Source organism: Oncorhynchus kisutch, linkage group LG6, assembly GCF_002021735.2.
Source record: "Oncorhynchus kisutch isolate 150728-3 linkage group LG6, Okis_V2, whole genome shotgun sequence".
NCBI lineage: Eukaryota > Metazoa > Chordata > Actinopteri > Salmoniformes > Salmonidae > Oncorhynchus > Oncorhynchus kisutch.
Genome location: NC_034179.2, coordinates 6,497,056 through 6,511,316, shown reverse-complemented (window position 1 = coordinate 6,511,316; position 14,261 = coordinate 6,497,056). Strand labels below are relative to the sequence as shown.

Below are 14,261 nucleotides of genomic sequence, written 5' to 3'. Positions count from 1 at the left end.
AACCTTTCCTCTGTCCATACATACACCATCTGTATGGCTCTTCAGTCAAGTTTTTGAATTTCAAGGACAGATTCAACAACAAATGACCAACAAACTTTTTTTTTCTTTCGAAAAGCCTCAAAGAATGGCAGTGATTGGTAGATGGGTAACAATAACAAATCAGACATTTTGAATATGTCTTTAAGCTCGTTCAAAGTTAATAACGATGCTGTGGATGACGTGTTGAACTCGCCAGACACATCAAAGATACAGTCGTCCTCAGAGATGTCACCAGGAAGACATTGGTGACTTTAAAACAGCTACCGGCTATGATGGGAGAGAACTGAGGATGGATCAATGACCTTGTGATGAGAAAAATTCAGACATACAGAATACAAATATTCCAAAACATGCATCTTGACAACAAGGCACTAAAGTAATACAAAGAAATATACTATTAGGCCTAAATTCCGTGTTTTATGTTTGGGGTAAATCCAACAAAACACATCACTGAGTAACTGCCCCCTTATTTTCAAGCATGGTGGTGGCTGCGTCATGTTATGGGTATGCTTGTCATCGGCAAATACCGGGGAGTTTTTCAGGATAAAAACCAACGGGATGGAGGCAAAATCCTAGAGGAAAACCGTGTTCAGTCTGCTTTCCACCAGACACTGGGAGATGAATTCACCTTTCAGCAGGACAATAACCTAGTTACAGTTTTGACTTAAATCTGCTTGAAAATCTATGGCAAGACTTGAAAATGTCTGTCTAGCCATGATCCCCATCACCTTGACCGTGCTTGAAGAAATGGGAAAATAATGGGAAGATATTGGGAAAATAATACAGTATACAGTATTAATGTTTATTTTTCATTAATCATTACAGAGTATTTCGTGTAGATCGTTGACAATTAAAAAAAATACATTTCAATCCCAATTTGTAACACAATAAAATGTGTGTGTGTGTGGGGGGGGGGGGGGGGGGGTAAATACTTATGATGGGGTGTTTTTGATTACAGACTTAACTGTGTTTTGGAAAACAAACCGCTTTCATGTATCTTATTCTGTGAAGCCCAAGGACCCAGTAGCAGCCTCCAAGGAGCCCAGGCCGGTCTGTAGCGCTGGGGGAACCAGTGATCAGCAGGCTGGGTCTACTTCCCACCCCAGACAGAGACGACACCAGGACCACGAGAAGGAAAGGAAGGAGCTCTTCTCCAAGCCACAAATTCAGGTTTCACCTACTGTATTACTAAGGAAAGGATGTTGCCTAGTGGACATATTTAGAATTGAATTCCACTTTCTGTAACCAAGTTCCTGGCGTACATTTCCGTGCTTTCCCTCCTTCAATGAGCCATAGAAGTATAATGACGTTCTATTTACATGTTACATTCCAAAGAGGTCAATTGGAATGACCAAAACAATGGAAATGCCATGGCAACGCCATTCAAGTTTTATCGTCACATGCACAGTAGAGTGAAAGGCCTTTGTTGTCCGCTCTAAACCCAACAGCAGTAACCAATAACAATGTATTACTAAAAATAACACACGGTAGAACGAAAACACATGACTGGGAATCGGAGTTGGTTCGACATGACTGGGAATCGGAGTTGATTCGACATGACTGGGAATCGGAGTTGGTTTGACATGACTGGGAATCGGAGTTGATTCGACATGACTGGGAATCGGAGTTGATTCGACATGACTGGGAATCGGAGTTGATTCGACATGACTGGGAATCGGAGTTGATTCGACATGACTGGGAATCGGAGTTGATTCGACATGACTGGGAATCGGAGTTGATTCGACATGACCGGGAATCGGAGTTGATTCGACATGACCGGGAATCGGAGTTGATTCGACATGACTGGGAATCGGAGTTGATTCGACATGACTGTGTTTTAGCAGTTTCTGCATGAAAACATTTAGCACACTAGATGACAGTAGCTGTAGCAAGGAGCTATAACAGCACACAAGTAGACTCCAAATGCATGCTGGGCCGGCATGCCCTGAGCTCCTGAAGTGAGTGCTACTGGAGAGAAGACCGACCTCCAGCCTTTGGGAATCTCGCTCCAGTGAAATCGGGCACGTTCCGCTCCTCGCTCCGCTCACATACTCTGCTGAGAATACAGATATGCATCTGTTAGTTACAGATACTTAAAGAAGGGTAGGGACGTGGGATCAGACAACCAGTCTCTGACCACCATTTGCCTCATGCAGCATGACACATCTCCTTCGCAGGCTCCTTTGATCAGGCTGTTGATTGTGGCCTGTGGAATGTTGTCCCGCTCCTCTACAGTGGCTGTGCGAAGTTGCTGGATATTGGCGGGAACTGGAACACGCTGTCGTACATGTCGATCCAGAGTCTCTCAAACATGTTCAATGGGTGACATGTCTGGTGAGCATGCAGGCCATAGAAGAACTGGGAAGGAAATGTTCAGCTTCCAGGAATTGTGTACCGATCCTTCCGACATGGGGTTGTGCATTATCATGCTGAAACACGAGTTGATGAATGGCACAACAATGGGGCCCTCTGTTCACAACGCTGACATCAGCAAACCACTCGCCCAAACGACGCCATACACGTAGTCTGCGCTTGTGAGGCCGGTTGGACGTACTGTCAGGTTCTGGGTTGGCGTGGTTACACGTAGTCTGCGGTTGTGAGGCCGGTTGGACGTACTGCCAGGTTCTGGGTTGGCGTGGTTACACGTAGTCTGCGGTTGTGAGGCCGGTTGGACGTACTGCCAAATTCTCTAAAATGACGTTGAAGGTGACTTATGGTAGAGAAATGAACATTGCATTCTCTGGCAACAGCTTTGGTGCACATTCCTATTGTGATGTCATTATGAGGTATTGTGATGTCATTATGGGGTATTGTAATGTTATTATGGGGTATTGTGATGTCATTATGGGGTATTGTGATGTCATTATGAGGTATTGTAATGTTATTATGGGGTATTGTAATGTTATTATGGGGTATTGTAATGTTATTATGGGGTATTGTGATGTCATTATGGGGTATTGTGATGTCATTATGGGGTATTGTGATGTCATTATGGGGTATTGTGATGTCATTATGAGGTATTGTAATGTTATTATGGGGTATTGTAATGTTATTATGGGGTATTGTAATGTTATTATGGGGTATTGTGATGTCATTATGGGGTATTGTGATGTCATTATGGGGTATTGTGATGTCATTATGGGGTATTGTGTGTAGATTGATGAGGTGGGGGGGGGGGGGAGTATTTAATACATTTTAGAATAAGGCTGTACTTTCCAAATGCACTGTAGTAAAATCAAATCAAATCAAATTTATTTATATAGCCCTTCGTACATCAGCTGATATCTCAAAGTGCTGTACAGAAACCCAGCCTAAAACCCCAAACAGCAAGCAATGCTGTAAAACAACTGATCTAAAAAAAACTGATTTCCCCCGAACAGAAAATACCTCTACCCCCTACAAGTGTTGTCCATGTACTATAACCCACATAAGAATTCACACGAGACATGCTGTAACCTGCACATAGTCTGCACAGGCTACTTGATGACCAGTGGACCTGCAGTCTTAAGTCTATTGTAACCTACAATCACAGCTTTCAGCTGCCGACTGGCAGACATTTTAAATATTATATAGACATTCAAATGCTCCTGTTGCAGGATTGTTTTCCCCCTGTTACGAAATGGGTCAAATTAAGATCCCATGTCTGTATAAGGGGTCTGAAGGGAAGTAGGGAGGTATGGGAGGTATAGGAAGTATGGGAAGTAGGGAAGTATGGGAAGTAGGGAAGTATGGGCAGTATAGGAAGTATGGGAAGTAAGGAAGTATGGGAAGTATGGGAAGTAAGGAAGTATGGGAAGTAAGGAAGTATGGGAAGTATGGGAAGTAGGGAAGTAAGCAAGTATGGGAAGTAGGGAGGTATGGGAAGTAGTGAAGTATGGGAAGTAGTGAAGTATAGGAAGTAGTGAAGTATGGGAGGGATTCCTGGCTGTATTATCAGGAAGCTAAATCCGTCTCGTCTCTTCTTTCAGGTGCCTGAGAAGAGAGGGGAGAGTGGGGACCCAGAGCCTCAACTCGAGGGAGGGACCGCCAGCAGTGACCCGATAGACCCTCCTCCCCCCAGCCAGACACAGGTCAGCGGGGAGGGACAGAGGGGTACAGGGGTGCTGGGGGTGGAACATCCCTTCATCAAGCTCAGTCAGGAAGAGTACGGAGAGCATCACTCCTCGATCATGTACTGCAGGTAGGACATCACCGCGACGACACATTGAACACCTGTTACAGTCTAGTGGAGTGGAACTCCTGATGAACATTATTGATCTACTACAGTAATTAGACATATTGATCTCCGGGATATACTGAGTAATCAGACATATTGATCGCCGGGATATACTGAGTAATCAGACATTGATCACTGGGATATACTGAGTAATCAGACATATTGATCACCGGGATATACTGAGTAATCAGACATATTGATCACTGGGATATACTGAGTAATCAGACATATTGATCGCCGGGATATACTGAGTAATCAGACATATTGATCGCCGGGATATACTGAGTAATCAGACATACTGATCACTGGGATATACTGAGTAATCAGACATATTGATCACCGGGATATACTGAGTAATCAGACATACTGATCACTGGGATATACTGAGTAATCAGACATATTGATCACCGGGATATACTGAGTAATCAGACATATTGATCACTGGGATATACTGAGTAATCAGACATATTGATCACTGGGATATACTGAGTAATCAGACATATTGATCACCGGGATATACTGAGTAATCAGACATATTGATCACCGGGATATACTGAGTAATCAGACATATTGATCACCGGGATATACTGAGTAATCAGACATATTGATCACTGGGATATACTGAGTAATCAGACATATTGATCACTGGGATATACTGAGTAATCAGACATATTGATCACCGGGATATACTGAGTAATCAGACATATTGATCACTGGGATATACTGAGTACACTTTCCAGTGTTAGATATCTGTTCTCCTTACTGAGCCAAACATAGCTGTACTGCCCTGGTTACACATCCACCATAGTAACAGAGCTGTACTGCCCTGGTTACACATCCACCATAGTAACAGAGCTGTACTGCCCTGGTTACACATCCACCAGCAACACTTTGTTGCTTTTATGAATTTTGTCTTGCTGCTTTTTGTTTTATGCTGCTCTGTCTGTATGTTACGTCTTGCTTGTCCTATGTTGCTCTGTCTGTATGCTATGTCTTGCTTGTTCTATGTTGCTATTGTCTATATTGTAATTGTTTTTAATAACCTGCCCAGGGACTGCGGTTGAAAATTAGCCGGTTGGCTAAAACCGGCACTTTTACTGAAATGTTGATTAATGTGCACTGTCCCTGTAAAAATAAAAATAAACTCAACTCAACTCAACCATAGTAACAGAGCTGTACTGCCCTGGTTACACATCCACCATAGTAACAGAGCTGTACTGCCCTGGTTACACATCCACCATAGTAACAGAGCTGTACTGCCCTGGTTACACATCCACCATAGTAACAGAGCTGTACTGCCCTGGTTACACATCCACCATAGTAACAGAGCTGTACTGCCCTGGTTACACATCCACTATAGTAACAGAGCTGTATTGCCCTGGTTACACATCCACCATAGTAACAGAGCTGTACTGCCCTGGCCATTGAACCATGCTGGAAAGGACAATGTGAAAATAAAATGTCCGAGTTGGAAGTGGTTTTGGAGGGCCAGTAGGAGGCACTCTTTCCTCTCGTTTTAAAATATATATATATCCCAATGCCCCAGGGCAGTGATTGGGGACATTGCCCTGTGTAGGGGTGCTGTCTTTCGGATGGGACGTTAAACGGGTGTCCTGACTCTCTGTGGTCACTAAAGATCCCATGGCACTTATCGTAAGAGTAGGGGTGTTAACCCCGGTGTCCTGGCTAAATTCTAAATCTGTCCCTCAAACCACCACGATCACCTAATCATCCCCAGCTTACAATTGGCTCATTCATCCCTGTAACTATTCCATAGGTCTTTGTAGTAAATGAGAATGTGTTCTCAGTCAACTGTCCTGGTCAAATAAAAGACACAACACGGTACGGTTCAATGTTTTGAAAAGGGTGTTAATGAGGTCCAGCTCCGTCACGTACGTTCACTGTGTCTCCTGTCTCCGGTCCCAGGGTGGACTGCTCAGGGAGGAGGGTAGCCAGTTTGGACGTGGACGGGGTCATCAAGGTGTGGTCCTTCAACCCCATCATGCAGACCAAGGCCACCATCATGTCCAAGTCCCCTCTGCTGTCCCTGGAGTGGGCCACCAAGCCCGACAGACTGGTATGACCTCTGACCTCAACTAGGCCTGGAATTTTGTTTTTGTTTTTTCGGCCATTTGGCCTTCAAGAGGTAGCCAATCATCTTTCCAGGGCACCAAGGGGCCTCTGCTAGGGCACCAAGGGTATCTGCTAGGACACCAAGGCCTTCTGCTAGGACACCAAGGCCTTCTGCTAGGGCACCAAGGCCTTCTGCTAGGGCACCACGGCCCTCTGCTAGGGCACCAAGGGTACCAGGTAGGGCACCAAGGCCCTCTGATAGGGCACCAAGGGTACCTGCTAGGGCACCAAGGCCCTCTGCTAGGGCACCAAGTCCATAACCCAAATAGCAAATTAAATTCATTTGAAAGCCAAAAACAGTAGCTATTCTGTTAAGAAAAATATAAGTGTATGGTAAACGTCCATAAATAATGATCCTACAAGTTGAAGTGTATAAGTTGAAGTGTCTCCTATGGTATTGGCTACAGTTTGTGTATCGGCTCAACGCCAGTCATGTTTAACAAATATAATGTAGGATCATTAATATTACCGTCTGAAAGCTCGATTCTGTCATACTTGAAGCGCTGTTATGTGTTGTGAGCCGCAACATCACCACATCATCTCCATCTGAACGGAGGCAGTCAACATCTCCATCTGAACGGAGGCAGTCAACATCTCCATCTGAATGGAGGCAGTCATCATCTCCATCTGAACGGAGGCAGTCATCATCTCCATCTGAACGGAGGCAGTCATCATCTCCATCTGAACGGAGGCAGTCAACATCTCCATCTGAACGGAGGCAGTCAACATCTCCATCTGAACGGAGGCAGTCAACATCTCCATCTGAACGGAGGCAGTCAACATCTCCATCTGAACGGAGGCAGTCAACATTTTGGAAACTATTTACACCTGTCCCCTACCTGTCCCCTACCTGTCCTACCTGTCCCACACCTGTCCCCTACCTGTCCCCTACCTGTCCCCTACCTGTCCTACCTGTCCCCTACCTGTCCCCTACCTGTCCCCTACCTGTCCCCTACCTGTCCTACCTGTCCCCTACCTGTCCTACCTGTCCCCTACCTGTCCCCTACCTGTCCTACCTGTCCTACCTGTCCCCTACCTGTCCCACACCTGTCCCCTACCTGTCCCCTACCTGTCCTACCTGTCCTACCTGTCCCCTACCTGTCCTACCTGTCCTACCTGTCCCCTACATGTCCCACACCTGTCCCCTACCTGTCCTACCTGTCCTACCTGTCCTACCTGTCCCCTACCTGTCCTACACCTGTCCCCTACCTGTCCTACCTGTCCCCTACCTGTCCCCTACCTGTCCTACCTGTCCCCTACCTGTCCTACCTGTCTTCTACCTGTCCCACACCTGTCCCACACCTGTCCCCTACCTGTCCTACCTGTCCCCTACCTGTCCTACCTGTCCCCTACCTGTCCCACACCTGTCCCCTACCTGTCCCCTACCTGTCCCCTACCTGTCCTACCTGTCCCACACCTGTCCCCTACCTGTCCCACACCTGTCCCCTACCTGTCCCCTACCTGTCCCCTACCTGTCCTACCTGTCTCCTACCTGTCCCACACCTGTCCCCTACCTGTCCTACCTGTCCCCTACCTGTCCCCTACCTGTCCCCTACCTGTCCTACCTGTCCCCTACCTGTCCCCTACCTGTCCTACCTGTCCCCTACCTGTCCCACACCTGTCCCCTACCTGTCCCATACCTGTCCCACACCTGTCCCCTACATGTCCCCTACCTGTCCCCTGCCTGCCCTACCTGTCCCACACCTGTCCCATACCTGTCCTATCTGTCCAACACCTGTCCACCACCTGTCCACCACCTGTCCCACCTGTCCCACACCTGTCCCACCTGTCCCACACCTGTCCCCTACCTGTCCCACACCCGTCCCACACCTGTCCCCTACCTGTCCCACACCTGTCCCCTACCTGTCCCACACCTGTCCCCTACCTGTCCCCGACTTGAGAAGGACCGATCATGTGACAGGCATTGGCTAATAAGAATTGAGATATCTGAGAGAGTCATGTGAGTGGGAGGTTCGGAGCGTGGCGATTGGCAGCCGGAAGAAAGGAATTATTATAATTATGTTCGACCCAAGGGCACAACGGCCACTTTGGCCACAAGGCACAGATATTTTTAGGGGGCATTACGGCCACACAAGGGGGCTCTGACCTCTGACCTTAACACAGCTTCTCTAACCCTGTGCTCTCTCTGGAGTGGGAGCCTGACAGACTGGTATGACCTCTGACCTCAACACAGCTTCTCTAACCCTGTGCTGTCTCTGGAGTGGGACACCAAGCCTGACAGACGAGTATGACCTCTGACCTCAACACAGCACATCAGGGCTATGTTAATTAGGGTACATTCTAGGAAAAAAAACTAAAATGTCTTATTGGACAAGTCCCAGTTGTCCTACTTCTCATTGGGTGCCTGACGAACACAATCCAAACCAGGTCTATGTTTACATGAGGTAATTATGGCATCCTCAGTCCTCAGCACCCTGTTCTCTGACTGTTTGCAGGGTGAGGTGGGAAAGTGGAACCCCCCCCAGTAATACGGTCTTTGGTCTTGCGTCCCTTTTCTTAATAGCTGTTGCTGGGCAGTGGTGTTGGTACGGTGAGGCTATACGACACTAATGCTAAGAAGAACCTGTATGAGATGACCATAGACGAGACTCATTCACGGTAAGCTAAGTGTCTCTTATCCAGAGTGATTTGACACAGCAGCCATGGTTGAAATAATGGATATCTGTAGCAGAAGTCTTCATGTCTCATCAGAGGGGTGGATTCCCAGACACAGATTAAGCCTAGTCCTGGGCAGCAACAACAACAATTCTATGGAGATTCTCCATCTTAATCTGTCTGGTGTCTCCTGAAGAGGGTTAATTATGGAAGGCATTACTGTACCTACTGATCTGTCTGGTGTCTCCTGAAGAGGTTTAATTATGGAAGGCATTACTGTACTGACTGATCTGTCTGGTGTCTCCTGTCCTGTTCCTGAAGAGGTTTAATAATGGAAGGCATTACTGTACTGACTGGTCTGTCTGGTGTCTCCTGAAGAGGTTTAATTATGGAAGGCATTACTGTACTGACTGATCTGTCTGGTGTCTCCTGTCCTGTTCCTGAAGAGGTTTAATAATGGAAGGCATTACTGTACTGACTGGTCTGTCTGGTGTCTCCTGTCCCTGCGTGGTGTTGTGTAGGATCCTGTCCCTGGCCTGCAGCCCCAGCGGGACATCCTTTGTGTGTTCTGCAGCAGCACACGCTGGGCCTGGGCGCTCTGGGAGTGTGACAGAGACAGTACAACGGCTCCCCAATCACCTCTCTGTCTCTGGACAGCTGCTGCTCTGGGACACCAAGACCGTCAAACAGCAGGTACTGCTGTAGGAAACACGTCACCAAAACATGTGTACTATGTCACCAAAACACGTGTACTATGTCACCCAAACACGTGTACACTATGTCACTCAAAACACGTGTACTATGTCACCCAAACACGTGTACTATGTCACCCAAACACGTGTACTATGTCACCCAAACACATGTACTATGTCACTCAAAACACGTGTACTATGTCACTCAAAACACGTGTACTATGATGGTATTTTTCTCATTCTCCAGTGTTGCTTGCAGTTATAGTTTAAAGTTGAAGGGGGCAACTTGATAGTATTTTTCTGAGATCAGGAACTTTATTTTACTAAAACAATATTATTCGATTATTAATATTATTAAATATTATATTATAGATACAATTTATAGATATGTACTATATATAATCTAAATCTGTTACATGTATACTCTACCCGTCTGAAGTTAAAGCCCTGTAGCCTCGTTCCTGTCTTTCCGCTCACTGAACCATGTGATATCTCCATGTCCTATCCTATCGTCCTCAGCTTCAGTTCTCTCTGGAGCCTGGTCCTGTAGCCATCAACTGTACAGCCTTCAACCACAACGGAAACCTACTGGTAACTGGAGCTGCCGACGGAGTAATTAGACTGTTCGGTAAAGTCCATTCATTTACTCTCACTCATTTTTGTTGACTTTTGCTCTTCATGGAGATTTGATTTGAGGTGATAGTAGATAGATGTGGGATGAATAGTCTCTTCATAATGCGCTATAACGCTTGACATACTGCAGGCACTAATAACTAGATCTCGGAGTTGACATAGCTGACTGCAATGAGGTCTCTGAGTGAAGAGGAGGCTGTGAATATAGAATTACTTGAATGAAACCTGACTTCAGTGGAGATTGCTGTTCTAATAGTTATATTTCTATGCGTGTTAACATGTGCCTCTATTTTCTCTCTGTCCTCCAGACATGCATTGCTATGGCTGTGCTATGAGTGGTTATAACATGTTCTTACTGCTCCTCCTCTTCAGACATCCAGCATTAAGACTACGCTATGAGCTGTTATAACATGTGTTTCTCTATTTTCCAGACATCCAGCATTAAGACTGCGCTATGAGCTGTTATAACATGTGTTTCTCTATTTTCCAGACATGCAGGGTTATGACTGTGCTATGAGCTGTTATAACATGTGCTTATCTCCCTATTCTCTCTAGACATGCAGCATTATGACTACGCTATGAGCTGTTATAACATGTGTTTCTCTATTTTCCAGACATGCAGCATTATGACTACGCTATGAGCTGTTATAACATGTGTTTCTCTATTTTCCAGACATGCAGCATTATGACTACGCTATGAGCTGTTATAACATGTGTTTCTCTATTTTCCAGACATGCAGCGTTACGACTGCGCTATGAGCTGGAGGGCCCACGATGGGGAGGTGTACAGTGTTGAGTTCAGCTATGATGAGAATACAGTGTTCAGTATCGGAGAGGACGGCAAGGTAACTGAATTCAGGTCGCAAGACAGTAGTAACATGCTACTAACACGGTAGTGACATGCTACTAACACGGTAGTGACATGCTACTAACACGGTTGTAACATGGTAGTAACATGCTACTAACACGGTAGTAACATGCTACTAACACGGTAGTGACATGCTACTAACACGGTAGTGACATGCTACTAACACGGTAGTGACATGCTACTAACACGGTAGTGACATGCTACTAACACGGTAGTGACATGCTACTAACACGGTAGTGACATGCTACTAACACGGTAGTGACATGCTACTAACACGGTAGTAACATTAGTAACATGCTACTAACACTGTAGTAACATGCTACTAACACTGTAGTAACATGCTACTAACACGGTAGTAACATGCTACTAACACTGTAGTAACATGCTACTAACACTGTAGTAACATGCTACTAACACTGTAGTAACGTAGTAGTAACATACTACTAACACGGTAGTAACATGCTACTAACACGGTAGTAACATGCTACTAACACGGTAGTAACATGCTACTAACACGGTAGTAACATGCTACTAACACGGTAGTAACATGCTACTAACACGGTAGTAACATGCTACTAACACGGTAGTAACATGCTACTAACACGGTAGTAGCATGCTACTAACACGGTAGTAACATCAAATCAAATCAAATCAAATTTATTTATATAGCCCTTCGTACATCAGCTGATATCTCAAAGTGCTGTACAGAAACCCAGCCTAAAACCCCAAACAGCAAGCAATGCAGGTGTAGAAGCACGGTGGCTAGGAAAAACTCCCTAGAAAGGCCAATACCTAGGAAGAAACCTAGAGAGGAACCAGGCTATGTGGGGTGGCCAGTCCTCTTCTGGCTGTGCCGGGTGGAGATTATAACAGAACATGGTCAAAATGTTCAATGTTCATAAATGACCAGCATGGTCGAATAATAATAATAAGGCAGAACAGTTGAAACTAGAGCAGCAGCACAGTCAGGTGGAAGTTGAAACTGGAGCAGCAGCATGGCCAGGTAGACTGGGGACAGCAAGGAGTCATCATGTCAGGTAGTCCTGGGGCATGGTCCTAGGGCTCAGGTCAGTTGAAACTGGAACAGCAGCATGGCCAGGTGGACTGGGGACAGCAAGGAGTCATCATGTCAGGTAGTCCTGGGGCATGGTCCTAGGGCTCAGGTCCTCCGAGAGAGAGAAAGAAAGAGAGAAGGAGAGAATTAGAGAACGCACACTTAGATTCACACAGGACACCGAATAGGACAGGAGAAGTACTCCAGATATAACAAACTGACCCCAGCCCCCCGACACATAAACTACTGCAGCATAAATACTGGATGCTACTAACACGGTAGTAACATGCTACTAACACGGTAGTAACATGCTACTAACACGGTAGTGACATGCTACTAACACGGTAGTGACATGCTACTAACACGGTAGTGACATGCTACTAACACGGTAGTGACATGCTACTAACACGGTAGTGACATGCTACTAACACGGTAGTGACATGCTACTAACACGGTAGTGACATGCTACTAACACGGTAGTGACATGCTACTAACACGGTAGTAACATGCTACTAACACGGTAGTCACATGCTACTAACACGGTAGTAACATGCTACTAACACAGTAGTGACATGCTACTAACACTGTAGTAACATGCTACTAACACTGTAGTAACGTGGTAGTAACATGCTATTAACACGGTAGTAACATGCTACTAACACGGTAGTAACCTGCTACTAACACTAGTAACATGCTACTAACACTGTAGTAACATGCTACTAACACTGTAGTAACGTGGTAGTAACATGCTACTAACACGGTAGTAACATGCTACTAACACGGTAGTAACATGCTACTAACACTGTAGTAACATGCTACTAACACGGTAGTAACATGCTACTAACACGGTAGTAACATGCTACTAACACGGTAGTAACATGCTACTAACACGGTAGTAACATGCTACTAACACGGTAGTAACATGCTACTAACGCGGTAGTAACATGCTACTAACGCGGTAGTAACATGCTACTAACGCGGTAGTAACATGCTACTAACACGGTAGTAACATGCTACTAACACAGTTATTAAAAAATATATATATTTTACTTTTATTTAACGAGACAAGTCAGTCAAGAACAAATTCTTATTTACAATGACGGCCTACACCGGCCAAACCCGGACGACGCTGGGCCAATTGTGCACCGCCCTATGGGACTCCCGATCACAGGCATTTGTGATACAACCTGAATTCGAACCAGGGTGTATCATGGTAGTGAGACAGTAGTATACTGTAGTAACAAATCAAATCAAATCAATACAATTTTATTTGTCACATACACATGGTTAGCAGATGTTAATGCGAGTGTAGCGAAATGCTTGTGCTTCTAGTTCCGACAATGCAGTAATAACGAACAAGTAATCTAACTAACAATTCCAAAAAAACTACTGTCTTATACACAGTGTAAGGGGATAAAGAATATGTACATAAGGATATATGAATGAGTGATGGTACAGAGCAGCATAGGCAAGATACAGTAGATGATATCGAGTACAGTATATACATATGAGATGAGTATGTAAACCAAGTGGCATAGTTAAAGTGGCTAGTGATACATGTATTACATAAGGATGCAGTCGATGATATAGAGTACAGTATCTACGTATGCATATGAGATGAATAATGTAGGGTAAGTAACATTATATAAGGTAGCATTGTTTAAAGTGGCTAGTGATATATTTACATCATTTCCCATCAATTCCCATGATTAAAGTGGCTGGAGTAGAGTCAGTGTCATTGACAGTGTGTTGGCAGTAGCCACTCAATGTTAATGGTGGCTGTTTAACAGTCTGATGGCCTTGAGATAGAAGCTGTTTTTCAGTCTCTCGGTCCCAGCTTTGATGCACCTGTACTGTGCACCTGTACTGGATTGATTGAATATGTCCGTAAACACACCAGTACATGGTAGTAACATAGTAGTAACGTGGTAGTAGACTGTAGTAACATGGTAGTAGCATAGTAGTAGACTGTAGTAATATGGTAGTAGACTAGTAACATGGTAGTAGACT

The 14,261-nt window shown here is 45.2% G+C and overlaps 1 protein-coding gene across 2 annotated transcripts in view; it reads left to right on the top strand.

The window, feature by feature from the left end:
- The window catches only part of wdr91 (WD repeat domain 91), a 33,592-nt gene that overhangs the window by 9,580 nt on the left and 9,751 nt on the right, over window positions 1–14,261 (top strand). Inside the window, exons 8-14 of one of the 2 annotated variants that reach the window (XM_031826048.1) lie at window positions 1,051–1,209; window positions 4,008–4,219; window positions 6,182–6,332; window positions 8,913–9,007; window positions 9,526–9,697; window positions 10,216–10,324; window positions 11,062–11,174. In XM_031826048.1, the coding sequence (XP_031681908.1) occupies window positions 1,051–1,209; window positions 4,008–4,219; window positions 6,182–6,332; window positions 8,913–9,007; window positions 9,526–9,697; window positions 10,216–10,324; window positions 11,062–11,174 (1,011 nt within the window). The remainder of the gene's footprint in view (window positions 1–1,050; window positions 1,210–4,007; window positions 4,220–6,181; window positions 6,333–8,912; window positions 9,008–9,525; window positions 9,698–10,215; window positions 10,325–11,061; window positions 11,175–14,261) is intronic. The other variant, XM_031826049.1, reaches the window with a different exon arrangement.